The sequence below is a fragment of the Trachinotus anak genome, unplaced genomic scaffold, assembly GCF_046630095.1.
Source record: "Trachinotus anak isolate AG129_WGS33_773 ecotype Australia unplaced genomic scaffold, CSIRO_AGI_Tana_v1 ptg000032l, whole genome shotgun sequence".
NCBI classification, from domain to species: Eukaryota; Metazoa; Chordata; class Actinopteri; order Carangiformes; family Carangidae; genus Trachinotus; species Trachinotus anak.
The window spans coordinates 7,083,200-7,111,074 of record NW_027273883.1 but is presented as its reverse complement, the minus strand read 5'-3'; the positions used below and the strand labels follow the sequence as shown (position 1 = coordinate 7,111,074).

Sequence of the window (27,875 nt, the reverse complement as noted above, 5' to 3'; positions counted from 1 at the left end):
GACTGTGGTGCAGCGGCCTCGTATCCCAGACCCTCCCCCATCCCCCAGCACCATCACCCCTCCCCTTTCCCCTGACCCCCAAAATACTCCCATGTAGTTCAATGTGGAAGAGTCACGTGGCTTTTGGCCCACCAGCTCAAGTGCATTTGTTCTGTGCTGATTGTTTTAAAGGATTTTGCCTCCATCAACAGAAAAGTGGAGGGGATAACTTTTTGGAATTCAGCCTAGGGCTTCCTCTTTGACGTTTCGCTCACTCCTGGCTTGCACTCTCTCTCACTCTTTCCCTGAGGAAAGGCTGCTACTTGAGAGGGTTGGTATATCCTGAGGAATTCAGGTAAGATGATGTCAGGTCTTTTGTTGATGGCTGATGTCACTTAGCTGGTAAGAATAGGGAGTAAAAAGTAGAATGCATACCATGGCACATTAACCATTGAGTCTCAGCAGTTCTCACAGGTGGAGAAAGGGGGCCTTCACAATGTGACAGTGACAACCTTCCAGCATTTTAGCTCAAGTCATTACATCCAATATGAATATTTTATATAAATGTGTGGTAGATGTTTTTATTGCTGTTTTTTCCAGAATATCTATTTGATTATACTTTTCTCAAGATTTCATGCCGAACTTAATATAAAAGATTTATCTGGTTTCTTTCATATATACAGAGAAATCTATGGTACTGAGACCCACCACCCAAGAGTGTAGACGATGATGTATGTTGTCTCTGATAGATTAGAGCTAAATCGACCCGACTGACACAGGTGTTTGACATGTTCTGCTTTATGCTGATTTCTTCACATCACTTATCTCACTCAGAACCTACACAGGAGAACATGATTGAACCTGACAGCATGGTGTTATCTTCAAGGAGTTGGACTCATTTGCCAAAAACATGCTGCTATTTTTCTTATCTAAGCTGCTGTCATTGTCTTTGTTTTAAAACTTTGCTCAATATTTGATTTCTAGGTTTCATTTGTATCCATCAGTGTCTCTCACAGCATGGTTAGTTGCGTGTGAGTTAACTGTGCTATTCTTGGTGGCTATTTTCTCATTCAGGTTTTGTCTGGTTGGTCTAGGAAGTGTGCACATTTGTTGTTTATGCAGTAGTGAGTATTAAAATAGCATGTTCAAACAAAGAGAGAGCAAACGTTGCTATGAGCTGACCTCATTGTGGTCGGTATGATTAATCTGTCCACTCCAGCAGCAATTTCTGTGCTTTGTTGTCAAAGCTAACTGTGTAGTCAAGACAAATAGACATGCATTTGTAGATAGACTAGTTCCAACATCCCCGTGTATCTTCAGGCAGAATGAGGAGCTGCATATGTTGCTGCTGGTAAATAAGTGCAGGCCCATGACAAATATAGCTGAGCTGATAACGCATTTCCGACTCTTTGCACACTCACAGATAGTCTACAGGTAGGAGTCACTTGTGCTTTTCAGTAAATGCAGTAGTATACATTCAACTGTTTTCAATAGGTCAAGTAATGGTTAATGAAGATGGTGTGTGCCAGAAAGAATGATGGTTTGAGCCCCCAGCCTTGCTAAGTCAATCTAAACTCATCAGATATTTAAATTACATTGCCCTAACACTAGCTCAAATATAAGCCCCCATTGTTACCTGTGGTTGTCAACATCACAGTTGACTGACTACATTTGGCAACTCCTACGTGTCAGTCTTTTCCTGCATTTGCATCTACACCGTCACCCCACTCCTGTTTACTTAACCTACTTAGTTAATATTCAAATCCTATACTTAGAAAAATGTTAACGTCATTGCTACAAGTTCACAACTGAGTCTTCTTGTTTTCTTTTTGCACAGTGCATAAAGCCCTAAACGCTGTCATAGTGTCACTCATGATGTACAGCTTCATGGGAGGGGGCCTGTTCTGTGCCATTGTGGGGAACATCTTGTTGGTGGTCTCCACAGCCACAGATTACTGGATGCAGTACCGTCTGTCTGGCAGCTTCGCCCATCAGGGCCTGTGGAGGTACTGCATGTCTGGCAAGTGTTACATGCAGACTGACAGCATTGGTAAGTGGGAAAATATCCTCTTGGACCCTTTAAAAAAATCCCTTTGGATCTCTCTGACACATCAAAACACTTATCAGAATCCAGGTCTGCATATTTGAACACAATGATAACTGTCCTTACTTTTGAGGAACAATAATAAGAATTTCTAGGTGTCTCTCATTGGATGCAGTTGCCATAGTGGCAGTCAAGACTAGGAGGCTACAGTCATGCTAGCATCTCTGTAAGACTGTACTTAGGCACACTGATGCTCCGAGCTAAATGCTAACATCAGCATGCTAATATTCACCAACTTAGTTTAGCATGTTACCATGCTAAAAGTTGGTAATTAGCATAAACACAATGGGGATGTTATTAGTTTTGCAGTTATTTGCTTACAGACCAAAGAAAATGACAAAAAATGCTGCTAGATTAAAGTCAGGAGGTCACAAGTAATTAGAATTCTTAAATGTCTGAAGCAAATTTCATGGCAATCCATCCAGACATTTCACTCCGAACCAAAAATGTTAACTTCGTGGCACCATTAGAGAAAACATCGGGCAATAACCAGGGTCATTAGCATATGTCATGTTAAATAATTTTATGGCCAATTCATCTTATAGTTTCTGAGATATTTGTTGGGCTAACCAACTGACAACAACAATATTGACATGTCAGAGTGCTCCAGTAAGTAACTAAGTAAAAGCCATGCACTTCACTGAAGTAAAAGCCATGAAATACTGTGCAATTTATTATCAAACATCTTGATCCTGATTCTGTCTCTGAGAGTATTAAATGATAATTGTGGTTACCTGTGTTATTTTAACTTTCTTGACTTCCTCCTTGATTACTTTGCTGTGTAAGACCAGGCCCATGACATTTAAAATGAAGAGATAAAGAACAGACAGGATATACAATGCTGTCATAATGTCTCAATAAAAAAATCTGACAACCAAATTAGCAGCTTGCCTAGGTGAAAATACGCCTACCTACCGAGCAACATAGTGGGTAATCGCGGTGTAGTATTGGTGTCAGATTTAGAGAAGTTTCTCTGAAATCTAAAAATGTAAAATGTTATGAAGAACAAACTGTCTGAGTTCATGTTTAAGGGGTTTAGATTCATTCCCAGCAAGCTTTGAAATGAAAGTGAGATTTTAGGTTTATAATTTTCAAATGTATCTTCTTATGCATATCTTTATAGTATTTTTTCTCTTTCTTGTTTTGCACCTCCTCAGCCTACTGGAATGCAACTCGTGCTTTCATGATCCTCTCTGCCATGTCGTGCTTTGCTGGCATCATTGCAGGAATCCTCTCCTTTGCCCACTTCTCAGCCTTTGAGAGGTTCAACCGCTCATTTGCTGCTGGGATCATGTTCTTTGTTTCAAGTACGTCTCGGTGACTTTAGTCTGGTTTTCAACATCACAGTTGCCACAAATAACGTATCATGCAATGAATTTGCATGTTGTGTAACTCTGGGACAAAATTTTCCTAGGCTTGCCATCGAAACTGTGCACAATGTAGCCTTTAACTGAAATGAACTTTACAATTCTTGATATTCATTTTAATATATGTCGCTCTCTGTCCACACGTCCAGCTCTCTTTGTTCTGCTTGCAATGGCCATTTACACTGGGGTGACAGTGAACTTCCTGGGCAAGCGTTTTGGTGACTGGCGCTTTTCTTGGTCCTACATACTAGGTTGGGTGGCACTGCTCATGACCTTCTTTGCAGGTTTGTTCATATAAAGGAGTGCAGTAGAGTTCAGTGTAATTACTGTATATTGGTAAACAAAACAGTTTAAATTCTTATGAATATTACAGATTGTAAAAAAGTAAATAAATAAATTAATTAAAGGACCCTTTTTCCCCATCAAAAAAAAGAAGAATATTACAGATTATTGCAAACTGAGGCTTGGTCTCTGTTCATGGAAAACAAACGATAAAATCACAAATATGCTGCTGTCACACGGACACTGCAATTTTCGTAAAATTTTATTTACATAATTCTTGTAAATAAGTTGCTTTAGAGCAAGCTTTAGATACACCACAGACCTCAAAAAGTCCCATAGTTTGTAATTATATTACCATCTTGTACTTTGCACTTGTGCCATACCACTTTATAGCTGACTTGTGTTTTGTTTTGCAGGTATATTCTACATGTGTGCCTACAGAATGCATGAGTGCAGAAGAGTGGCTGGCCCGCGTTAACGCAAACTACTGTGTCCAGAGTGCAAAAGATCAGAGTTCCATTTCAAATATAGATAGAAATTACTGTAAAACAATAAAATTTGGAATTTTGCATATGCATAAAACATGTTTTGTGGTTTTGTCATGAAATAGTTGTTTGGGGTGGAAAGCAGAACAATCCCTTTGAGCAGGGTCAGATCGCACTGAAGATATTTTAAGGGTGTGAGACATTTATCAATATAAACAACTATTACATATGGCCACAGGTGAAGTTACAACAACTGTTAAAGAAAGCTGTACAGTAATACACATTCAGACATAATATCTCCAATATAAAATACAATAACAACATTGAAGCAAAGTAAATATAGCATAGAAAGTGTATCTTACTCTCAGCCAGAGCTTGTGCCGTGCTTTTGTAATCCTGAAACATTGTGTCTCCACCTCCTAAAAATAGACTTTTCACTAGTGCAGTGGAAGGTGGAGGAGGAGAAGTAGAAGATGATGGGATCAATACAGGTGTTGAAGGTGCTAAGCAGCAAGGTATAGTACCTCCACTTTGGGCTAACACCCTCGAAGTAACCCACTACATGAGAGAGATTGTATGGCACCACACAAATGAGAAACACAGCGAGAGTCCCTAAGGCCATGCCAATGGCCTTCTGCTTCTGCATCTTGGCTATCCTGGGGCGGCTGTACAGGATCAAGATGCATTGCAAATAGCAGTAAACACAAATTAGAAGAGGTACAAGACAGAGCACAAAGAAAAACTCCAAACGCACTGGGAGGAGGATGTCCAGCTGATTCCTTGTGAAATTCTCATAGCAAACAGTGGAGTTTTTGCTGGATAGGGATGGGTGGTGCTGGGTGATGAAAGTGATGCTGCAGTGTGCCGCTGAGATTAGCCAAATTACAGCACTGATCACTATTGCATACACAGGTTTGAGCAGCTGATGATAGGTGATGGGGTGAGCTACTCCAATGTAGCGAACCACGCTGACTGCCATCAGCAACAAGGAGCTGGTGTAGATTGTGGAGAAGAAGGTGAAGGAGGTGAGGGAGCACAGGAAGCTGGACAGATTCCACTTCATGCCTGATGCTGCCTCATACATCTTGAGAGGAAGGATGATCAAGAAGAGCAGGTCAGAGACAGTCAGATTAAGAAGCAGGATGTCTGTTGGAAGCGGCTTGGAGTGGATCTTGACAATGAAGGCATAGAGAGCGAGGAGGTTGGCTGGCAGGCCTATTAAGAAGGTGATGATGTAAACCGAAAGAATGACCTCACTCCTCACGATTAGCTCCATTTGTACCCTAAACAAAAGAAGTGAACAAACACCAACACCACCTGTTAGAAATTATAGACTTGATCAACTGTGAATAAAGTCTGGATGTATGATGTAGTCCAACTAAGAAACATGTACCTTGTTTCTGATAATGACCGTGGATAATGAGGAAATATTAGATATCATCTTAAAGGTAGCCCCAGCGGCAAAAACACAATCAGACCTGCCATCAATCCAAAATTAACTAAAAGGTATTAAATTACTATTAATGCTGGTACTATTATTACTTATTACTATTAATGTAGGTAAAACTCAGTCTATCACCAGACAACATATGAGTGATTCCGTTTGGTGTGTTGTGTTTATTTACAGCAACAGTTTTAATAAACGCACAAGTATTTGGTTTCTGTATGTGAATATACTACAAGTATATCTAGTCAAAGACATTTGATTTTAAGGAATCATTATCTTTATCTATCTCTTATCTCTTTCTATTTTCTATGAGAATGGATAAAATTAAAATTTCATGTTTCTGATCTCATTTCAGTTCCAAAACAAATGAGCCATAGTCAGCTTGATCGGAGCTGAAAGGTTAGTAGTCATATTTGCTTACCTGGCAGTAGATGTTTTCAAAAATGTTAAGGCTTGCGTTGTTGACCTTTCATCGAAGACAAACAGTTTATAACTTGTGATTTCAAAGATGAGCTGATATAAAATGATCTAAGCCGGAAGCCGAGAGTCATGCTCAGAGTCATCACAGTTATATCCAGTCTGACACACTTCCTACTGAGTACCATGGAGCTGCCAGTTGGTTAATATTAACTGAAATGCAAAACTGCAGCTCGTGTTGACTTTTATGCTGGACGTGTTAAAAAGGACCTCCTCCCACTACATCAATCCTGAACATGATTATTAGGTTCAGACACGATTGAGAAATGAGCCTGCATTTGTCACACAAAGTTACGCTTACGCCACAAGCTCAGAGAATAAATCATCATTTCAGAGGAACAAATTATCTTTCCACACAATCAATTTAGGACATCCTTTTCTGAACTCAGCTGCAGCATTGCATAATTTCTTTAGAATAATTTGAGACGTGAGGTTTCAGCAACAGAGCGGAGAATAGCTTTACATACTATAATAGTCTTTAGCCTACAGTAGATTAGTTTTCTGCTGCGTCAGGACAATTTTAATGTTGGTTTCCTTCCTGTCAGCATTACCTACATTAGCAACAGTTATCAATGCAACAGGAAATAAACACATTCACATTATGTTATATTTTGTATGTAATTCAAGGCCTTTTGCAAAACTCAAGTCACTATGTATGATATGTTAAAGTCTGAATATTTATCTGTGTAAATAGCCATGCTCAAGTCTGCAATGAATTTGTTTTAAGCAATGAACTTAAATGGGAAATACAATACAATAAGGAGCTTACTCTGTGAGAGCAGCAGCAGATATCCTCTGATCAGCAGTTTAGATATATATCCATATCACAATGGACTTCCTGTGAGAGGTTAAAAGTACAGATTTAGCATTTTTAAGTGTTTGAGCAATAAACACAAAAGCAGGATGAAGGCTTAAAAAGGTGATCAATGTGGAGAGACTAAACAATGTAGCACCAGTTGTCTATGTAACACAGTCTCTGCCTAGCTTTATGATAAAAAAGGATGGTCTGTGAAATCGCTGAAAGGCAAGACATGAGAGGAAAGGGTTTTTTTGATAATGGGAAGAAAGAAAAAGAACAACAACAACAACAAAACAAAACAAAACAAAAAAACCCCCAAAAAAACAAAACAAAGAAAAATAGAAAAAAATGAGACAAAAAGAAAAAAAAATCATTTGTGTATCAGGGGTTGTTTTCACAGATTAAAAAAAAAAAAAAAAAAAAAAAAGATCCTGGCAAAAAAAAACATTGACTTGGCCTTCAGGGCTTCCATAATGTTCTGTTGTGAACACCTGCATCATTTTTCATTAGTCACATTCACTGCACCTCTGTGAGCGGCTGTGTTCCACCTTGGGTTTTAACGGCTGTTTTGTTATTCTTGTGCTGTTCAGCTCTGGCTGTTCGACGCATGTCTTCGACAAAATCATTGTCATAAACACAGGAAGGTTCGTCCACCTCAGGGTGTCTCTCTGATCCATGTGGACTTGATTGTATGTCTTCATCTTGTGATCTAACAGGAAGAGAGAGAGGCTATTCACGCTTTTCTTCAATTTCTTACTAAATATTTTCCCTTGTGTCTCTTCCTCCTCTGTTTGTCTGTGTGTATGTGTATATGTGTGTGCGAGTCATGGGCGGGGTTTACCACTCCTGGCTCCTGGCAGCTCTACACACCTAACTGAAACCAACTCATCTCCAACAGTTCATGTACTCCGGCTCACCGCCCTGCCTGCTTCAGTGGTCGAAACTCTCTTGGCCACTCAGTATCTACTGCAGTAATTTCTTTCCTTTTGCTCCAGACTAGCCTTGTCTCTCCTGTGCTGGTGTACCACGGTTCCAGACCAGCTTTCCTGCTTACACTGCCTCCACTGACTCATCTAGCAGACTGCACTCAGTCTTTAGGAGACACCACCTCTTACTGTCTGTGTCTGCCTCTGGGTCCAAAAATAACCAAAAATAAAAAGCACTTGTGCCGAGATTGACAATAAAATAGTTTTCTTTACCTTTGAAGACTGGAGTATCTTTGTTCCTGTTGGACATTGTCCAAAGAGTTTTGTGGCCTTAAAAAAGATGCAAAACTGAGTTCTAAATTCAGCAACATCTGAAACAAATTCTTGTCCTTTTAAACACAATTCCAGTTTCATACCTTGAAGGGACATGACTGCTGCACACAAAGCCCAGAGATTGTCTATGGTTAATTATAATGACAAGATTAATTGTCACAAACACAACCATAATCTATGAAAAGGGGCAAAGTCTACCAACCTGTTTCTGCAATGTTTTCTGTAAATGAACACTGCACATCCAAACAGCCAAGCAACTCCAGGGAGCATCAAAATGGACAACCACACTGGCAAAGAGGCTGTAAAAGGAAATTAGCTTGATTAGTGTGATACACACACACACAGACAACAAACTGTCATTCACCCAGAGTGTTACCTACATGACAAGCTGCTTATAGACAGCTGTTTGGTGTCGTTGCCGAGTGAGTTCCAGGCTGTGCAAGTTACAATAGTCTGGACTTCAGCCAGGCCACTTATTTCCCCAGAGACAACATTTGTCTTATTTGTGAAGACAACATTGAAGAAGGATGGAAGACTATTATTTCCATCAATGGTCAAGTATATAAAGGCATTTGGGGACGCCCGAGCTTGGCAAACACACTGCAGAACCTCCCCAGTCAGGTGGCAGGAGGACTCAGGCAGAATAACTGGGGCATCTAGGCAGATGGAACAAAAATACAAAGTGATCAAACTGTTCCGGCATTTGGTCAGTAAGATAAAAACATGACACTTTTCCTACTAAAAACATGATATTATTAATATAAAGTTTGGTGTAGTGGTTTAAGAAGTGTGCCATAACATCCCTGAATTTAACACTGCTGGGAAAGTCTATCCTTTCTGTCTCCTCGTGTGTCCTGTCTGCAGCTGTGTATATATAATAAGGCAAAAGTGACAGTAAAATATAATGTTTAAAAATTGTATGATTGTATTAAATATTTTATATGTATCCCAAATTATTGTACATAATCTTTTTCTCTGTCCTCTTCAGTTTCCCTTTCATTCAGCTGCTCCAGGAAATCAAAGTAATTTATTAATGGTAATCTACAGTTTTAACATTATCTTGAGAGATAATGACCCTCCTTCAGTGTTATTAGTGCAAATCATTACAGAGAACCTGCTCCCTTTCTTGCAGGATCAGTTTTGTCCAGACAGTTGTCTCTAGTGGAGTATTGTGTGCTATAATGTAAACTAAGTGGGCTGCTACAGATACAGTTTGTTTGCCCTTAACCATGCCTTGCAAGTAAAAGTCATTATTGCTTGTGGCAACAGATGAGATTTAAAAAAATAAATAAATTCTTGTATAAATATAAAATAATGGACTTGAACTGCATTGTTGCGGTTATTAACGCTCTCAGTTTTTTTTTTTTAATTAAATTTAATTAATTAATTTTTTTTTTTTTTAACCAAATTTCAACTCTGTTACTAATTTGGATTAAAGGTGATAATTAGTCTCAATTTCTCCCGCCATTACCCAGTTTGCTTAGGTAAGGGTTTCTTATCACTGTATTCAGGAGGGTGACGCCCTGGCTAACGACTGAGCGGTGGTTAGCTCCCTCCGCCATTTTCCACAGGCTAACGGTAGTTTGGGTCCATAGACTGTATATAAAAGTTTGGGGCCCTAAAACAATCAAAGTGAGTTTACGTCGTTGCTCTATCGCTTCAATAAATAAAAGTCACAGTGAAACCAATCACAGGTAAAAGACGACGACGTTGTACCTTTTCTTTCGGTTAAGCTAGCTAGGTAGTACGCGGCTTCGTGGCAGCATCTCAGACCTATGCAGATTAACAACCGACCCGAAGGATATTAACGTTTTCCTGGGATGATTTCACACCGAAACTCCGCATCCACAGTTATTTTAGTGGTAAGTAATAATTTTATTTATTTATTTATTTTTTAACTACTGGCGTTATTTTACTTCGCCTGCCTTTTTATTTTGTCAACAGTGGAAATGTGCCTGGTTTGTTAAACTCAGTGGTGAAAGAAAAGAAGTGATAAGATATTTTGCTTAAGTGAAAGTACAATAGTAATACCAGCAAAATCTGCTTTGAGTATCAAAAATCAAAAAGTAACCCTTGAAAATTGGTCTGTGTAATTTAGAAAATGAGATTATTACATGAATTTAATAGATGGTTAAAATGCATCCCTGGGCAATCACCACTATACTAGTTTGAGTTTTTATCTGTGGCTTAGTCCAGTGGTTTCCATACACAAATTCATATTTTCTTTTTTTTTTTTTTTTAAGTTATTTAAGTCTAATTTTAATGAAACAATCTTAAATTTAGAAGGCGTGTGTCTCTTTGGTGTAACAGAACAACTGGTTTAATCTTTTACAATAAATTTTGTTTAATGATGTTATGATGCTTTTTAAAAAAATATATAAATTCTTAATCTGAATAGTAGTTTTAGTTTTAAAATAAATATTTCATTTACTTTGAAGGAGGCTGTGTGATTTGATCAAAGGCTTCTGAATAGCAACTATGTGGGCCATGTGTTAAGATTATTTGGATGATTACTGTTTACAGTGTCATGAGTAAAGTGTCAGTCTTAACTATGTTTAATATGTTGCCAGTTACTGCTTGTCTTGTGTGGTTATGACCGGCATAGAAATGAACCAAATTAGCACGAACATTTATGAGATGGTAATGTTTCTACACCAGCTACACTGAGAAAGTCCCTGGTGTGAATGTGTAGCAGTGTATTGCTGAATAAATTAAGAGTGCATCAGCTGCAGTGGAGGAAGTAGAATGTAAGATTTTTTTACGTTGAACATTCAGATGCAACCAGTTGGACTTCCCCAGTCCAACTTCATTGTGAGCAATGCAGGAGAGAGAAGTGTCTCGTGTGATGTTGCTGAAGAACATTCTTCTCTGAGTTGAATTTATTTCGCTGAGCTGATCCATCTGTCTTCTGAGCCATGAGTACACGTGTGGTCGTGGGTTAGAATTAACAGTACACTCTATCATAATACTGCCATGCTCCATCACCGTTTCCTTTTCTGGTATCAGGGTCACAGTCACAGGTTTATCTACGGATATAGAAAATCATACCATATAATTAAAACAGTGAGACAGTTCACTTCTAACGTACCTGACAAGCAAATGTACTTCTGTGTTTAGAACCAACTATAACACTTACATAAAATGCTGAGTGTTATTTGTTGACTTTCTGTGGTCAAGGTTGTGAACTGTGCAGAACATCTCATTGTGCTCTTATGCATTTCATACGTTGCTAGTCCATGCATCATCTCTGTGTATAACCATTGCCCCTGCACCTTCTGGCTAAAAGCCATTAGAGAGGAGTTTTTCAGAAATGAACTTATGCTCCAATGAAGGGGTGGAGGTGAGAAAGGGCAGGAGCAGATTATGCTACAGTTAGCGTGGAAAAACTCCTCATCCACTATTTGCTTCTGAACGGAGATAATGGGAGCATGTCTCTCTGCGAGTCAAAAGAAAGTGATCATAAGAAAAAGAATATCACAGAATCAGCTTTTAATTTATGAATTAACAGTGTGCTAATGAGATCTCTGTGTTCCTGTTGTGCACACAGAGCAGCGACTAACCCTAACCCTCTACAGTATCTGAAACATGACGCGTAATTAACATGTTAACAGCTGTGTAAATGGATAGTTATATGTCGTACGTTTGCACTTTTAAGCCTGCACACTAAAGATTTTTGCTTTTCAGTTTTGCAGTTTCGACCAACTCAGCAGCAGTTGAGCTTGTTGCAGGTTTAAATATCTTTGATCATATTGATCATGTTGTTTATTCTGCAGTAATATTATTTCTACACAAGCTTCAGATGAAAATGTGGCTGTCAGTTGTTAATTCTAATCATTAATTTGCATGTGCACACTTCTCCCCCTACTGAAAATATATTCTTGTGCGAAATGCATATGCAGAGGTGTTTCCTGGAGGCTGAAATATACTGTCAGGTTTTGATATATTGTTGGCCTAATTCATTTTTTTTTCCTATGGTTATTATTTGCATGGTAGAATATTTAATACAGAATCAGCCCTCTGAATGAATGCTTCACCTGGATAGTCAGCTCTAACCCTCAGACTGATTTTTTATTTTATTTTACATGCAGGCTCAGACTTCTTAAGTTAAATTTAAATTTACAAAATTTTACTTACCAACAATTATAGTTACTGTTTGATCATAGAATTTCTGCTTTGTTAAGTCTGGGTGGATCCACACATAAACTCGCAAGTTGTTGTCATCTCCCCTCACGTTGTTAATCACCAGGGTGCAGTTTCCCTCTGCAGCATTACCTGGTACTGAGGTTCGTCCTCTGAACTGGTCTTTAACTGCATCTGGGTTAAGTTTGTCATACACCACAGGGTAACTTAGTGTATGGTACTGGTACCAGGTGACCCAAGAATGAGGTTGTGTCTGACACGGAACCACAACACAGCTCCCCTCCACTGCATGAATTGTTGTGGGTACATTGATGCTCCAGCTTTTCACGTGCTGGAGAGCTGTGATACCTTGAGGGGTGAGAAGAGGAGAAGGGTAGAAGGTATTATAAAACACGACCAAGGTTATTTTTGGTGATGAGTGAGAAAGTAGAATACACGACACAGAGCTGGAAACTCTGATGCTTAGAGACATGTGACTTTGAAACTCAGTTAACCACAAAGCAGAGTTTCTTGCAATAGGTAAAGCCACTCACCTTTCCGAAGTGATGGGGAAAAAATCAATTATTTCTTTGAAACAAAATTAAAATATTGTTATGGCATAATACCAAAGATAAAGGTTTGTCAGTTTTCTTCAAGACTATATTACAACATGCAAGGACAAAATCAACATCAACCCTTTTCTAAGATACAAAACATAGCAAATAGTGTTGAAAAATATGGAGCAAAATGCTGCAAATACTTTCAAATACTTTTTTATTTATACCATATTATCAAACAATGTACATTGCCATAATTTCATAATCATTACTTTATGATTAAGAAGTAAAAAGTAACTACACCCAAAAAAAAAAATAGTTATAGCAAGTTTCTCATAATAATGATGGTAATATTGAAGAGCGTTGGTTTTTGTTATATTCTTTTGCTTGCATGAGAGCTTTCAAGCTGTTTTTTAACTTTTCCCTTTCTCAGCTCTCAAACTCCCATAAGTTTATTAAAGTCCTAATACAAACAAAAGAGGAACAGAAAGCTCAACATTACCCGTAAATAAGCTGAGCAGTCTAAGCAGATGAGCAGTCCCCATGAAGAGAGTAGTCACTGTACACTGTTCAGTAAGTCACCACTTAATTTCTGTAACACAGCAGCTGTAACAATGGGTCTACTGTTAGATTATGACAGTCTCTGCAGATTATTATGCTATTTTACACCATGCCACAGAAGACGGTGTTGAAAATACTGAGTAGATGTTTAATGATGTCTTGTACATTTTTCATGTATTAGTAAGTCACTGTGTCACTACAAATCCTCTTAAAGGCCTCAAACACTTTCAGGCTTATCTCAGTTCAGAAAAGGTATTCTTAATTTTCTGTTCATGACAGTACAGCCCATTATTCCATAACATGTCATAAGGAAGTAAGTGCTGTGAAAGTTGTTTTGAGAATTTGGATTTTATATTTTTCTGCGACTGATATGGACAAGAGGGCTTACCTTGCTAGATGAGCTGCTGCACAAATGTGTCTGTGATGCTCCACTGAGCTATTACTGTGAAGCTCACCACTTAACCACCACCTAATCCCCTCTACAACTTCTTTGCTCTATTCAGTCTCAAACAGGAAACCCGCTGGAACTCATTTAAAGCAGTCAGCCTGAAAAATGAGAAAGCCGAAAAGAGAGGCTCTCCTGCCTTTTTCTAAATTCTGGTATACTAAATACTCCACCACTTGCTATACAGTACATGTCTAAAACAAAGTGGCAAGGGTAAGATATGTTGAATATAAAACTGAAGATTGATGGGAAAGTTCAGCTAGAGACCTTTTCCATTGCACACATTTTGACATGTTATAGGAGGTCCCAATGAGCCAGCATGTGCAATTGCAGGACTCTGGAACCAATTTTCCTAAGTGGAGTGGATTTGTTTTTAATGTCAGCTACATTTCCTGCAATGACATACCAAAATGTCTGATGTGAAAAAGGTCCTAACAGAACAAACACATACTCTTTATCAATCCGTCTCTAACATCCGATTCAAACAGAAAGCAAATGTTACAATCTAGTAAACAAAATACACTATGCTACGCTGCCAAATAAATGGAAAACAGCAGGGCCTCTAAATTTACATATGACTAACATCAGCATCAGCATATGAGTAAAAAATATCAAGCATTTTATACTGTTTTACACAACATAGTAGACGTAGCAAAAAATGTTAATTATTATGTACGTACAACATAGTAAACAAAAATCTTCAGTGACAAAAAAAATAAACAGTCATGCGCTGAAAAGCAAAGGCACTTAATAATCATGTTTATCTAAATTTCTATGTTTCTGTATTAAGTTTGATAAAAAAGCAACAACCACCAACAGAACAGTGATCTATTTGCTCATAACACTCTTCTTTTTAAATTTAACTTGAGCGTATTCACATTCCACTTCCTTCCTCACATTCCTAGGCTCCACTTCGTCATATATTCCCATCTCCAGTGCGTGGCTCGCAAAATTTCTGCCCATGTCTCCCAATGTGCACCTCTCCTCCTCCAGATAGGAGCTACCAGGCGGAACCATGTCCACAGAGTCTTCTCGCTTCTTCTTCTTGCTTTTGCTCTTCCAAGTCACAGTAGAGTAAATCACATCACTCCCATCTTCATTCTTCTTCTCTGAGCTTTTACTGGCTTCTTCTGCATTATTTGCTCCAGAGCTGTTTGGGTCAGAGGTAGTTGCAGGTTGGGAGATGTCTGCCTGTCTCATGTCATTGGTGTTGGTATAAATGTCCTCTTCTGTTGTGTTGGATGTCTAAATTAAAGAGAAACCCTTAGTGGTGCAGATACTGGGTTTAATTACCTAAATTAGAAATTGGCTTGAATCTAAATCAAGGTACCTCATTTCCCTCGGTTCTTGTCAGAAGTTGGTCCATAGCAAATGTGCTGGTGTCACCTGTGCATTGACTCTTAGGAAGCTTATGGTGAGTCCTCTGAACCCTGGAAAATATAGCAGAACAATGTACATGGATATATTTGATTCGTCTTTGTTTTTCCCATCTCCATCTTTGTTAGCAAAAACAAAATATCATAGGAATGGACTTGAACCACTGCTACAAAGGTGGGTCATATTAGTCTGCCAATCAACATTTTAGAATATTCGTTTTTGAATAGAAAAACAATAACCAGCAGAGCATTCAAGAGGCTGAGTCATATAGGCTTAAGTTGCGATGGATTGGTAAAATAAAATATTTCTCAAATCATGTGATATGTTGGCAGACAATAGTGCTGAAATTCAAAGCAACATATGCCAAATAAACAAATTGCATCTATAAAGAAGAGTGGTGGTCAAATGTTAAAACTAACCAACAGGCAAGTGATGGAAAACGTTTTTTTTATAATTTTTTTTGGAGTGGCAATTTGACAAAATTAAGTTGTTGCCTTTGGACAGGACCTGGTCCACTTACTGTAGAGTTACAGAATTTCCACTCAAGGAGTCCAAGTAAAAGTTAGTAAAACAATGATGGGTAGTGGTAGTCTGAACACTGTTGCGTACCTGATAACAAACAGCAGAGCACATACTAGTACTCCCAGAGCGACCACTGTGATGATGAAGACTGGCAGCGGCACTTGTACTGAAACATACAAGGATAATGGAAAATGAGTGTGAAGAAATAATTCCTGTTAAAAGTAATAAGGAATTCATCTTGGTGAGTTGTTACCCTCAGATCATTTGAAAAGTACTACAAAGTATACAAGGTTATATAAGTATTGAAAAAAAGTCCCCAAAACATGCAAGTGAACAAAATTTGAAACATGCAAGACACAACAGATGGCAGGAAGTGTGGAGAGTCAGATATTACATGTATTTCCACACAGTTAAACTGTCCACTTTGTGAGCAGTTTGACAAAATGTAAGACTTGTAAACTAGACCAGCAGCACCATGAATCACACTACTAATTTAAGAAGGTGACATTGTCACGGAGTGTGAAGTTGTAGAGAGGAGCAGTCAATAAAGGATGAGTAACACTAGCATTGGTAGCTGATGCTTCTACCAAGACAGTCTGGTCATTAACTCCTTACTGAAGCCATAAACGAATATTTAATGTATTTTCTTTCACACTTGAAAATACAAAATTTAGATGGATGATATTGATACTAGGATCTGAGGTAGACTGCATTTTATTTTGTGGCTTGTTATAACATCTCACTATCCATGTTAAACAATATTGGTGTGGCAGTAGAAATAATTTTTTGCAGCAATACTGACTCAGTGTTTGAAACAAAGTTTGAGAAAATACTTGCGTCCAGTAGTGTTTCGGCCATTCCTGGTCTCCGCTACAGTATGCATATGAGTAGTAGTAAAATGACATTAAAATTAATTTAGGGGCTGTCAAGCTTACAGTTCACCCAGTGGCTCCAAGCTGATCACTGACATTTACAAACGATATACATAAGACAGACCTCGACTTCCTGCAGAGGTTTGTTGCTCAAGGCTGGTGACACAGAAACGTTGAGTGGCAGCTCCCAGAGAGTTGGAGCTGTGGCAGACCAAGGTGGAAAGATCCCTCCATTGTGGCTGATTCACAGTGATGACGCTCCTCAGACCTGTGTCATTTAGCAACTCAGTGCTGATAGCAAACTTGTCAGAGTGATTGACAGGTAGCCCATCCAAAAACCAGTGTAAAATGGGGGAAGGGTTTCCCACAGTCTCACAGGAACAGTTCACATGATTTGTAGTTTTGGTGCAATCAGACAAGTGTAGAATCTGTGGAGGAACTTTAATAAAGAGAAGACAGAAGAGTGCGGAGTATAATAAATGGTGGTACATACTGGTATAAGATTAAAAGAATTAGTTTACTGAAATAGACATTACAGAAGGCTTTATGTAACAGAAATTTTAATCATGTGATACACACATTGAACATCTATTTGACTGATGTCAGATCGTCCAGCTCCAACATAATTTTCAGCCATGCAGAAAAAAGGAGCAGTGAGTTCAGAAGCTTTAATTTTGAAAGTCTGTCCAGTCCCGATGACAGTCTCCTGTCCTCCATCAGCTCTGTACCAGGTATAGGTCCTTACTGCTGAGTTGGCAGCACTAGTGCACGTCAGTGTTACACTGCTGTACTCTGGCACTGGACCAGAGGGACTGACTGACACTGTGGTGTTTTTTGGTGAATCTGAAACATGAAGAACAAATTATTTAATTATATAATATTTTTAAGTAAGAGGTTGGTAAATAAAATGTGTCAATGAATACATGAATAAGCAGATCAAATTTATAAAGCGATTCATGAAAAACTAAACAAAAACATTACTTAGAAAAATTAATATATATTCATACAAATTAATATATGAACTTGTAAATTAGTTTACTGAAATAAGCCAGGGTTAACAAGACAAGTTTAAAACGTAGTCTATGAATGGACTGTGTATGGTCAGTGTACAAAATGGAGGACACAGTTGAAAAATGTTGTGGAACTGCTGTGAACAACTGAAGTCATTGTGTCGTATGAATTCAGCCTAGTGTCAGCTGGTTTCAGCTCTTTGTGCCCGATCTTACACACGACCTGTCTGCTAGTTTCAGAATGACGCAGTTGTCATTTCCCCGTCCAGCACCCGCATTGTTTAAATAGCAAATACAGTTGCGCCCATCTAAGGGCCTCTGGGTGTGCTGGTCTTAAAATTAGGTGTGAGGTGTTATCAAGAGAGTAAAATGTGCCTACATATGCAGGTGCAGAGAGAGCGCATATGCTGTCTGTTACACACAAGCAGAGTGTGCTGATAGTGAGCTTCAGATGTTTGGATAAATCAAGTGGAACATTAGAATACAGCCTCAGAGCCTCGGAGCATCTTTTCTGGCATGTTGTGAGTTGCACAATGTTGTCATGCGTCTTGTCTATGAAGCACAAGGCTCATAGAGAAGTGTTCTTTCAACAGAAAAAACATGAAATTGTCACTGAAATAAAGTCCATTAAGACTACATGTTAACCAGCAGTCACTTTCAAGCCATTTCCAACCTGCTGCTCTGCACTGCCAAACTCCTGATTTTATAACCGTGACATCATCTGAATAAATCACCATTCACATGGGTTAAAGCAGGGGTCGGCAACCTTAAACACTCAAAGAGCCATTTGGACCTGTTTCCCACAGAAAAGAAAACACCGGGAGCCACAAAACCCTTTTGACATCGAAAATGAAGATAACACTACATAAAGACAACAACTGTGCTGTGATTTCGACTATATTTACTTGTTAAATGGTCACTCAGAGAGAAAGTTAGAGACAACAAAATATCTTTCTTATTTTGTCTCTCACACAGCACATAGCCTCCGTGTGGGTAACAACGTGCTGCTTTGCCTCTCTGCCACTCACTGAACAGAGGAGACACAAGAGAGGTGCCTCTCACTAGGTGTTTTTTTTTTTAAAGAAAAAAGCCACTAAGGGGTTCTGAAAAGTTGTTCAATTTAGTAACAAACGTGGCAAGTTGGCAACACTGCAGACTGTAAATGTCTGTTCATGCCAATTCATCTTGAAAGACAGGACTGGCCCTGCTGTTGCAGTCCATCCATAAACTCTGAATCATGTGATACATACATTGAACATCTATTTGACCGATGTCAGATCGTCCAGCTCCAACATCATTTTCAGCCATGCAGAAAAAAGGAGCAGTGAGTTCAGAAGCTTTAATTTTGAAAGTCTGTCCAGTCCCGATGACAGTCTCCTGTCCTCCATCAGCTCTGTACCAGGTATAGGTCCTTACTGCTGAGTTGGCAGCACTAGTACATGTCAGTGTTACACTGCTGTACTCTGGCACTGGACCAGAGGGACTGACTGACACTGTGGTGTTTTTTGGTGAATCTGAAACATGAAGAACAAATTATTTAATTATATAATATTTTTAAGTAAGAGGTTGGTAAATAAAATGTGTCAATGAATACATGAATAAGCAGATCAAATGTATAAAGCGATTCATGAAAAACTAAACAAAAACATTACTTAGAAAAATTAATATATATTCATACAAATTAATATATGAACTTGTAAATTAGTTTACTGAAATAAGCCAGGGTTAACAAGACAAGTTTAAAACGTAGTCTATGAATGGACTGTGTATGGTCAGTGTACAAAATGGAGGACGCAGTTGAAAATTGTGGTGGAACTGCTGTGAACAACTGAAGTCATTGTGTCGTATGAATTCAGCCTAGTGTCAGCTGGTTTCAGCCCTTTGTGCCCGATCTTACACACGACCTGTCTGCTAGTTTCAGAATGACGCAGTTGTCATTTCCCCGTCCAGCACCCGCATTGTTTAAATAGAAAATACAGTTGCGCCCATCTAAGGGCCTCTGGGTGTGCTGGTCTTAAAATGAGGTGTGAGGTGTTATCGAGAGAGTAAAATGTGCCTACATATGCGGGTGCAGAGAGAGCGCATATGCTGTCTGCTACACACAAGCAGAGTGTGCTGATAGTGAGCTTCAGATGTTTGGATAAATCAAGTGGAACATTAGAATACAGCCTCAGAGGCTCGGAGCATCTTTTCTGGCATGTTGTGAGTTGCACAATGTTGTCATGCGCCTTGTCTATGAAGCACAAGGCTCATAGAGAAGTGTTCTTTCAACAGAAAAAACATGAAATTGTCACTGAAATAAAGTCCATTAAGACTACATGTTAACCAGCAGTCACTTTCAAGCCATTTCCAACCTGCTGCTCTGCACTGCCAAACTCCTGATTTTATAACCGTGACATCATCTGAATAAATCACCATTCACATGGGTTAAAGCAGGGGTCGGCAACCTTAAACACTCAAAGAGCCATTTGGACCTGTTTCCCACAGAAAAGAAAACACCGGGAGCCACAAAACCCTTTTGACATTGAAAATGAAGATGACACTTTTTACCTTTATGCTATGTGTAAAGAAACTATAGTGTGTTGCATTTATGAAATCAATGAACTGCTGCAGAGAAAACTAAATTATTTGGGGGGTCACACATCGGCGGTTGTGACGCATCTTTTGAGCGACAAAAAATTAAACACGTTTTATTTTAATGTTACAAGATCACCGTAATCTTCAAATTTAGAATCACTTTTAAAACACTAACGAACTAAAATAAAATAAATTTAAATTAAATACTCATTATTTATTTTTTTCATGCCAATTCATCTTGAAAGACCAATAACCAACGAGGGAACTCCAACACTTGGCTGGTTGACCAGCGCTGTAACTTCATGACTCACTCATACAGCATTTGGCTGACCAATGGTGTAACTTGATAACTCGCTCAGTCAGTCAATCACAGACATTCACAGTTACAGGACTGGCCCTGCTGTTGCAGTCCATCCATAAACTCTGAATCATGTGATACATACATTGAACATCTATTTGACCGATGTCAGATCGTCCAGCTCCAACATCATTTTCAGCCATGCAGAAAAAAGGAGCAGTGAGTTCAGAAGCTTTAATTTTGAAAGTCTGTCCAGTCCCGATGACAGTCTCCTGTCCTCCATCAGCTCTGTACCAGGTATAGGTCCTTACTGGTGGGTTGGCAGCACTAGTGCACGTCAGTGTTACACTGCTGTACTCTGGCACTGGACCAGAGGGACTGACTGACACTGTGGTGTTTTTTGGTGAATCTGAAACATGAAGAATATATTATTTATATTATTTAATGATATAATAATTTGCCAATAAAAAAGAAAATAAATGAAATATCTAAATGAATGCATTAATAAGCAGATCAAATTTAGGGAGAGATTAAATTGTGTTGTAGGTGTAACCTTATCGTAGGCTCTCGTATCTGTAATGAAATAAAACCAGGTTATGTCAGAACAACCAACTGTAGACTAAACACATCCTCAGCATTCACTACATTTGTGCTTGTAAAGCAAATCATTCTCCAGCCCTGTGTTGCCAACATGTCTCTAACCTTTTACAAATTTGACATGAAACAGCAACATAGCTGTTTAACAAAGCTTCAGTTATGTAACAGGCTGGAGAGGAAGCCACAGTTGTGAACTGATTATAGGAGACAACAGTTTGACTAATGTTATTGTCCTGCAATGGCAGTGGGTTGAGACAATAATCCTAAACTTACCTCAGTTATGAGCAGATGAAAGGAGTAGAGTGAGAAACGCTGGATAGATAATGAACATAAAATCTACAAAGTAACAGGTTCTACAGACTGGAGCAGGCAGATTGTTCACAATGTTTTTGTTTTGATTCTGATGTACATTTACATGAAGGTTTCTGTTTCCCAAGTAACAGATTTGACGTTCAAACTAGAGCTGTAAGTAACAATTATTTTCATTATCGAGTAATCTATTGATTCTTTTAGTTTAGTCTCTAAAATGTTGGAAAACAATGAAAAATGCCCAACACATGTTCTTATCTCAAAACAACGTGTAATAATTGTCCAATTATTTTTCAGTTGATTTACGAATCAATTAATTGACTAATTTTTGAAGCCCTTATTCAAACTAGGTAAAAAAGAAGACGGGGGATCAATTCAATTACACTGTTAGAATTTGAACAGAGGACAGATCAACTCACATGAAATAGCAGCTGTTAAATCCCTGCTAAGAGATGATGAAGAGCTGCCATCTTGTTTGTTGTAGGCGGCAGTACAGGAGATGGTCCTTCCATGATGGAGGTGAGAAGCAGTGAAGGTCAGAACAGAGGTCATGACTTTAGTTTTGTCCTGATTCTCCTGCAGTGTCTCCTGAGTGTCACCCAGCCTGGGGGTCCATGTCAGAGTTGGAGGATGAGACCAACAGGGAGCTGGAGCAGAGCACGTCAGCCTCACTGAGGTTCCCTCCTGCTCCCACAGTGTGGACGGAGTCAGAGTCGGTGAGGGAGGATCAGCTGGTAGGAAGTTACATTTTGAACTGTTACTAAATACATTCTTACTTCTACTTCATACTTAAATATCTGAAAACTTCCTCATATGATTTGCATATGATTTAAAATGCAGTAAAACAAGAAATTTAAAGTAAATAGGAAACAAGGATAAGGCAGCTCCACAAATGTAATTCATCTGTGAATTGTGCGTAAATCGATATAAAAACCTACCTTCGACCAAAATGTGCAGAACATTGTGTATAAAATTCCATTTCAGTCTATTCTCACATTCCAGTCTGAGGTAATATTCATTGCTGTAATCAAGATGCATATTATTGAAGGTTGTGGTGCAGTCTTTTCTTCTTAAGTCTCCTGTCATTTCTTTTGTTGTAGTTAGTTTTGGTTCACGGCTGGCATAGAAATTCTCATTTTTATTTTTCCATATTGCTCTACATGTGTCATCTAAGTCATTTTCAAATCTGCTCTCTACGTCAAAGGAGCAGGGGATGGTCACACAGGATCCTTCCAGAACTTCTATAGTCTTTGGTAAAGTGGCCATGAACTGTCCACTCAGGGCACCTGAAACACACAACAGCAGACTTTAAAGAAGAAAAGGAAACAGTACTTTACAGTAGCAGTGTAGTTGTGATGCTGTGCTTGCTCTGCTCGACAATGATCACTGTTCCTATACCATGATGTCAGTTCAAGTTTTTTGACATTCAAATAACAATGAGACATGTATCTGTATCTGTATCTGTTAAATATGTAAGAAAAGGCTGGCCAGAGATTTTGGTCGTTTACTGCTTCTTTCATTTTGTAGGATATCATCCTGTCATCACAGGCACTGACATGCTGCACTCTGAATGCTTTAAATCAGCAACAGCGTGTTGCTATGATTTTCAATCATCTTTATAGTTTTCAAAGCAGATGCGAATGCACTTGAACTGACCTTTCAGCAGACAGACGACGAAGAGGAAAGTCAGAGCACGAGCCATCTTAGTTTGTCAGAACAGAGAAGGTCAAGTTTACAGGAGACTGGAGGTTACAGATGAAATATGTTCATGTTTGGTAAACTTATGCTGTATGCTGCTGAAAGCCGACATGAAACATGACTTTTTAAGTTTGTTTATTTAACATGAAGAAAATATTTTTGTCAAGATAGTTGTTTCTTTTCAGAGGGTTCGAAGCTGTTAACAGCAGTTTGATCCTGCACATATTTATCACTCACTGACCAAAACAATGTTTCATCATTCATATTTTAAAATGAGCAGTTTTTAAACATGAAGGCATCAGTTTAACTAATCAGTGCTTTTTGAAAGATTTGACAGACAGTGTAAGTAACTGTGGTCATGGTAATTCAATAAAAGGCCACTGCTGCCAAATAATCTCACTGTAGAGATAAATGTTGTACAGCTCTGCAAAATTATTTCACCAATATTGTGAAGGAAACTTTCAAAAAACACACTGCTTTTATTTAACATGAAGCAGAACATGAAATTACAGTTAAGAATGAAACCAGAAAGTCAAAAGAAAAAACAAGAAAACAAAAAAATACAAGCATTTTACATCCTCTATAGTTGTATTTGAAAGCTGCATATGTTACTAATATCAACATCTCTAAACACCAACAACAGACTGACGGCTTAAAGTGTCAACATTTAGAAAAGAAATTCTCTTACCTCTTGCAGTGGACTTTTTTTTCTTAATCAAGCTTTTGAAAACATGGTAATTAATCTAAAGCTCAGTAAATCAAAGAATCATAGAAAATCTTTTCTCTCCTTATTGTCAATTGTCTCAAATGTTGATTTTCATTTGTGTCATTTTCCTGAGGTGAGTAGAGAAGTCCAGTTTGTCTGAAGTGAGGCTATATTAAAAACATTTTCAAGAAGTGACTTAAAAATGAGGAACTCACATATGTACCAATGAGTGTAAGGAGGAAATATACATATTACCAGAAATAACTGTAAGTCTTTTCTCACCTTTATCTCTGCAGGAAATCTTACATAACTAAATACACTGTAAACGTTTGTATTCACTGAGTTATAGTGGTCAAGGAAAAACCTTTGGTCAAGTTTATAGAAAATAAAATGTACACTCAAGCTAAATTCTAGTAAAATGTCCTTATTTTACAACATCTTTCAGACTCAAACATAAAAAAAAAAAAAATGCTGAAATATTTTTATGATAAATCATTGAAGCAATTCACCCAGAAGACTTTGGCTCCTCCTTTTCTGTCATCGTAAACTGACTCTTTGAATTTGGAACTGTTGGGCAAAGAAAACAAGCAGCTGTGAAAGGCAAGGCAAGCTTATTTATAGAGCACCATTCAGACACACGGCAATTCAAAGTGCTTTACAGAGGCATGGTAATACATTCAAAATAGAACATTAAAACCATTAAAAACAAATGTGAATAAATAAAATAAAAATATTTGACTTAGTCATTTTTCAAAAGTTCTGCAGTGATAAAAGGCATTAAAACAGCAAATGATGTGATTTATAGGTAAGATGCAGAAAACAGTGATGTTTTAAGCCCAAATTTAAATGAACCGACAGTTTCAGCAGATCTCAGGTGTTCAGGAAGCTTGTTCCACAGGTGAGGAGCAGAGAAACTAAAAGCTGCTTCACCTCGCTTGGCTCTGATTCTGAGGGTAAACGTGTCCCAGATGACCAGAGGGGTCTGGATGCTTCATGTGGTACAAGTAGATCGGAGATCCAAGGCCATTTAGTGCCTTCTAGACAGGTAGCGCGATTTTAAAATCTATCCTTTGACACACAGGAAGCCAGTGCAGTGATTTACGGACCGGAGTGATGTGCTCCACTTTCTTGGTGTGAGTGAGGACTCTGGCAGCAGCATTCTGGATGAGCTGCAGGTCTGGTTGATTATTTAATAAGACCTGTGAAGATACCATCACAGGAGTCAAGCCTGCTGAAAATAAATGCATGAATAAGTTTCTCTAAAAGGCATTTTCATTTTCTTAACATTCTATAAACATTTTATAAACAAATCAATGATTGAAAGAATTACTTGCAGCCGTAATTGGCTTCACATCAGAGCAAAACCAGAGTGAAAAATTGGACCAGGTTAACTTTTGTTTCAGCTCCCTCCTCCTCATTTTCACACCTCTCCAGTGTCAATTTCAGTCATATTGATAAAAGAGAAAATCCCCATGTAGACGTTTTTCTTTGCAGTGGTGATAAGACAAGTTGACACAAGGTGGCAGTGTGTTCATATGCTATAAATGAGGAGGTCAAAGTGGGAGTGGACAATGCAGTGAAAACAACTTGTGTGACTGTACTTTAGCTACATCTGAAACACTTTTACAGTTACATGTTAGGTTCAATGACTGTCATCAACTTAAAAATATATCTTACAATCACTGTAGAAATTTTTGGGGTTTCATTTCAACTGTCTGAGCTCTAAAGAGGTGTAATTGTCCTTTAATTTGCTGGAAAATTGGTGTTAAAAATGAGCTAGTTTTGAAATTGTCAGACCGACTGAAAGAAGGAGACATTGCAAAGAGAAATAGCAGTTGCTGCTTTGCTGGGAATAAAAAAATGGTAATTTCTTTTTATGAATTGTTTCCATGATTTTGTCTGAATATAATTCATTTCCAGTTTTAAAAGTGCTGATGTTGCAGTGATAGTTTGATCAAGGAGAGGTCTGGTTTTTGACCAGGTCCTTGTCCACTAATGGAACAATGTCGCTCAACCTGAGCACTCATATACACACACACAGGGATATTTTTGTTGCTGTTTTAATGTGAACACTTTTTGTGCAGCATGTCGGCAGTGAAAGAAATCGACAGCAACAGTGCTGGTAGGCATCAACAGATATAGAAGGGATATATTTTTCAAAATTAAATTTCATGCAAAATAAAATTGAGATTCAATGTCAAATTAAAATGTCAGAGGAATTAATGTATAACCTTCCATTACTTATAGATTTGTTTACTTTTATGGGGTTTTACCTATGTTTGCCACATTGTGATCCATAGATCAATATTGGAAAAATATGTTGTGATATTAATTACAGTCATAGCAACCATCACAGTGTAATAAAGACAGCCCTTGATGCTCAGGCTTAAGAAATACAAGAAATCTTGAAGTAAAATGATCTGACTATTATCAAGATCATCATCAGTGGAAGTTGACAGTCAGTTTCGAGGTTGGGCAATGATATCGTACTCTGAAGACTTTTCTCTACGCTCCAGTGACATGTAAGTTCTCTCTTCTTCTTTTGGCTTCACTTTCCTGCGTGCTTTCCTGTGATGAAACAAACAAAAGAAAAAGACATGTACTTTTCCTTATTTAGAATATTTAGTTCTAAAAACATCAGCTGAACTTTCAAATTAAAGCAACATCCCATGTAATCACATACCAAAGGAAAGCCATGAAGATGATACAGAAGACATTCACACTGAGAGACACACCAGCAACAGCCCAAGGAAGGAATCCACTGTTAGGTCCACCTGCCATGAAATGTGGGATTGAAAAACATCATCTCACTTGGTGACTGGTTACAACATCTCACTATCCATGTTAAAGAAGATTGGTATGGGGGTCGAAATAATTTTCAGTGGCATTTCCTGATTCAGTGTTTGAAACAAAGACCAGCTACCAGTGGTTAACTTGTAAGATATATATTTATTTGTCTTTGTGTTTTTATCATTTTGTCTCTTCATAATTGTCTTTTACACAGATGAGGGTCAGTGGTAACATAGACTAAATGTAGAGAAAGTATACTACAGCAAAATTATTTAAAATATATCAATTTGGGCTATTACTTGTTCTTTAAAGTTGGAACTTTTGTCCAAACATAAAAAAGATTTTGATAAACGAAATGTCTAAATTAATCCCTGAATAAACTGATCACATTTAGAAAGACACAAAAGCATTAAATAGATCAATTTAAGTGTATTTTTTAAAAATGTATGTATTAACATTATAAATTGTAAATTAATTCACTGAAATATGCCAGGCTTCACATAACAGGAAAAACATAAAAATATGAACCATGTGACACACACACACACACACACACATCTACAATCCTGTTTCCAAAAAAGGTGGGACTGAAATGTAAATAAAAACTGCAACTAACAGGTATCAAGTCATCTATTTATTATTTTAAATTTGTCAAGGGCTAAGATCTTGTCTTCAAACAACCTGTTTTCTCTTACCAACTGTCCAAAACCTAGATATTAGATTAAGGATAAATTGATTGCATATTAAATTTTTTGGCAATTATTTTTCTGTTGATCAACTCATCAATTAATTGACTAATTGAGTCCTAATTCAGCACAGGACAAATCAACTCACATGAAATAGCAGCTGTTAAATTCCTGCTAACAGATGACGAAGAGCTGCCATCTTGTTTGCTGTAGGTGGCAGTACAGGAGATGGTCCTTCCATGATGGAGGTGAGAAGCAGTGAAGGTCAGAACGGAGGTCATGACTTTAGTTTTGTCCTGATTCTCCTGCAGTGTCTCCTGAGTGTCACCCAGCCTGGGGGTCCATGTCAGAGTTGGAGGATGAGACCAACAGGGAGCTGGAGCAGAGCACGTCAGCCTCACTGAGGTTCCCTCCTGCTCCTCCGGTGTGGACGGAGTCAGAGTCGGTGAGGGAGGATCAGCTGGTAGGAAGTTACATTTTGAACTGTTACTTAATAAACAATCCATACTTTAAGCTTGATTATTTAATTTGAAATAACCAGTAAATCCACAA

The 27,875-nt window shown here is 38.2% G+C and overlaps 4 protein-coding genes across 12 annotated transcripts; 1 reads left to right on the top strand and 3 right to left on the bottom strand.

Moving 5' to 3' along the window:
• Positions 1-88: 88 nt before the first annotated feature.
• lim2.5 (lens intrinsic membrane protein 2.5) lies at positions 89-4,314 on the top strand. The gene is made up of 5 exons (XM_071468422.1): positions 89-334; positions 1,817-2,029; positions 3,241-3,390; positions 3,600-3,734; positions 4,149-4,314. The coding sequence occupies exons 2-5, from the start codon at positions 1,852-1,854 to the stop codon at positions 4,208-4,210; spliced, it is 525 nt and encodes a 174-aa protein (XP_071324523.1). The 5' UTR covers positions 89-334; positions 1,817-1,851; the 3' UTR covers positions 4,211-4,314.
• LOC139612646 (free fatty acid receptor 2-like) lies at positions 3,964-8,045 on the bottom strand. Of its 2 annotated transcripts, XM_071468419.1 has the most exons (3): positions 7,466-8,045; positions 6,911-6,979; positions 3,964-5,500 (listed from the first exon to the last, which is right to left on the bottom strand). In XM_071468419.1, exon 3 carries the CDS (start codon positions 5,491-5,493, stop codon positions 4,582-4,584), a length of 912 nt encoding a protein of 303 aa, XP_071324520.1. In that variant the 5' UTR covers positions 5,494-5,500; positions 6,911-6,979; positions 7,466-8,045; the 3' UTR covers positions 3,964-4,581. The 2 variants fall into 2 exon arrangements, with proteins under 2 accessions (XP_071324520.1, XP_071324522.1); XM_071468421.1 differs by lacking the exons at positions 6,911-6,979; positions 7,466-8,045 and adding an exon at positions 6,086-6,693.
• A 42-nt stretch (positions 8,046-8,087) lies between these two features.
• Positions 8,088-12,939, bottom strand: LOC139612644 (myelin-associated glycoprotein-like). Of its 2 annotated transcripts, XM_071468416.1 has the most exons (5): positions 12,334-12,939; positions 11,336-11,635; positions 10,962-11,225; positions 8,580-8,855; positions 8,088-8,498 (listed from the first exon to the last, which is right to left on the bottom strand). In XM_071468416.1, the coding sequence occupies exons 1-5, from the start codon at positions 12,809-12,811 to the stop codon at positions 8,356-8,358; spliced, it is 1,461 nt and encodes a 486-aa protein (XP_071324517.1). In that variant the 5' UTR covers positions 12,812-12,939; the 3' UTR covers positions 8,088-8,355. The 2 variants fall into 2 exon arrangements, with proteins under 2 accessions (XP_071324517.1, XP_071324518.1); XM_071468417.1 differs by having other exon boundaries at positions 8,374-8,855.
• A 193-nt stretch (positions 12,940-13,132) lies between these two features.
• Positions 13,133-27,636, bottom strand: LOC139612640 (B-cell receptor CD22-like). 7 transcript variants are annotated; one of them, XM_071468402.1, is made up of 12 exons: positions 27,472-27,636; positions 26,531-26,621; positions 23,100-26,415; positions 22,382-22,729; positions 21,863-22,174; positions 20,683-20,946; positions 18,913-19,176; positions 17,232-17,495; positions 16,777-17,091; positions 15,868-15,946; positions 15,212-15,311; positions 13,134-15,126 (listed from the first exon to the last, which is right to left on the bottom strand). In XM_071468402.1, the coding sequence occupies exons 3-12, from the start codon at positions 23,143-23,145 to the stop codon at positions 14,710-14,712; spliced, it is 2,409 nt and encodes an 802-aa protein (XP_071324503.1). In that variant the 5' UTR covers positions 23,146-26,415; positions 26,531-26,621; positions 27,472-27,636; the 3' UTR covers positions 13,134-14,709. The 7 variants fall into 7 exon arrangements, with proteins under 7 accessions (XP_071324504.1, XP_071324503.1, XP_071324502.1 ...); XM_071468403.1 differs by having other exon boundaries at positions 13,133-15,126; positions 23,100-23,185; positions 23,830-27,636; XM_071468401.1 differs by having other exon boundaries at positions 23,100-23,145; positions 23,830-27,636.
• Positions 27,637-27,875: the final 239 nt, after the last annotated feature.

Bases quoted from the DNA above. Each gene is read 5' to 3' on its own strand.
- lim2.5 (XM_071468422.1), top strand. From the start codon at position 1,852: ATGATGTACAGCTTCATGGGAGGGGGCCTGTTCTGTGCCATTGTGGGG. The intron at 3,391-3,599 runs GTACGTCTCGGT...CCACACGTCCAG, and splicing joins GATCATGTTCTTTGTTTCAA to CTCTCTTTGTTCTGCTTGCA. The intron at 3,735-4,148 runs GTTTGTTCATAT...TTTGTTTTGCAG, and splicing joins GCTCATGACCTTCTTTGCAG to GTATATTCTACATGTGTGCC.
- LOC139612646 (XM_071468419.1), bottom strand. From the start codon at position 5,493: ATGGAGCTAATCGTGAGGAGTGAGGTCATTCTTTCGGTTTACATCATC.
- LOC139612644 (XM_071468416.1), bottom strand. From the start codon at position 12,811: ATGTCTCTAAGCATCAGAGTTTCCAGCTCTGTGTCGTGTATTCTACTT. The intron at 11,636-12,333 runs GTAAGTAAAATT...TTTGACTCGCAG, and splicing joins AACAGTAACTATAATTGTTG to AGAGACATGCTCCCATTATC. The intron at 8,856-10,961 runs GTAAAAAAATCT...CCATCTGCCTAG, and splicing joins GTTGCATCTGAATGTTCAAC to ATGCCCCAGTTATTCTGCCT.
- LOC139612640 (XM_071468403.1), bottom strand. From the start codon at position 23,145: ATGGCTCGTGCTCTGACTTTCCTCTTCGTCGTCTGTCTGCTGAAAG. The intron at 22,730-23,099 runs GTCAGTTCAAGT...TGTGTGTTTCAG, and splicing joins CGTCGTCTGTCTGCTGAAAG to GTGCCCTGAGTGGACAGTTC. The intron at 22,175-22,381 runs GTAGGTTTTTAT...ACTTCCTACCAG, and splicing joins TCTGCACATTTTGGTCGAAG to CTGATCCTCCCTCACCGACT.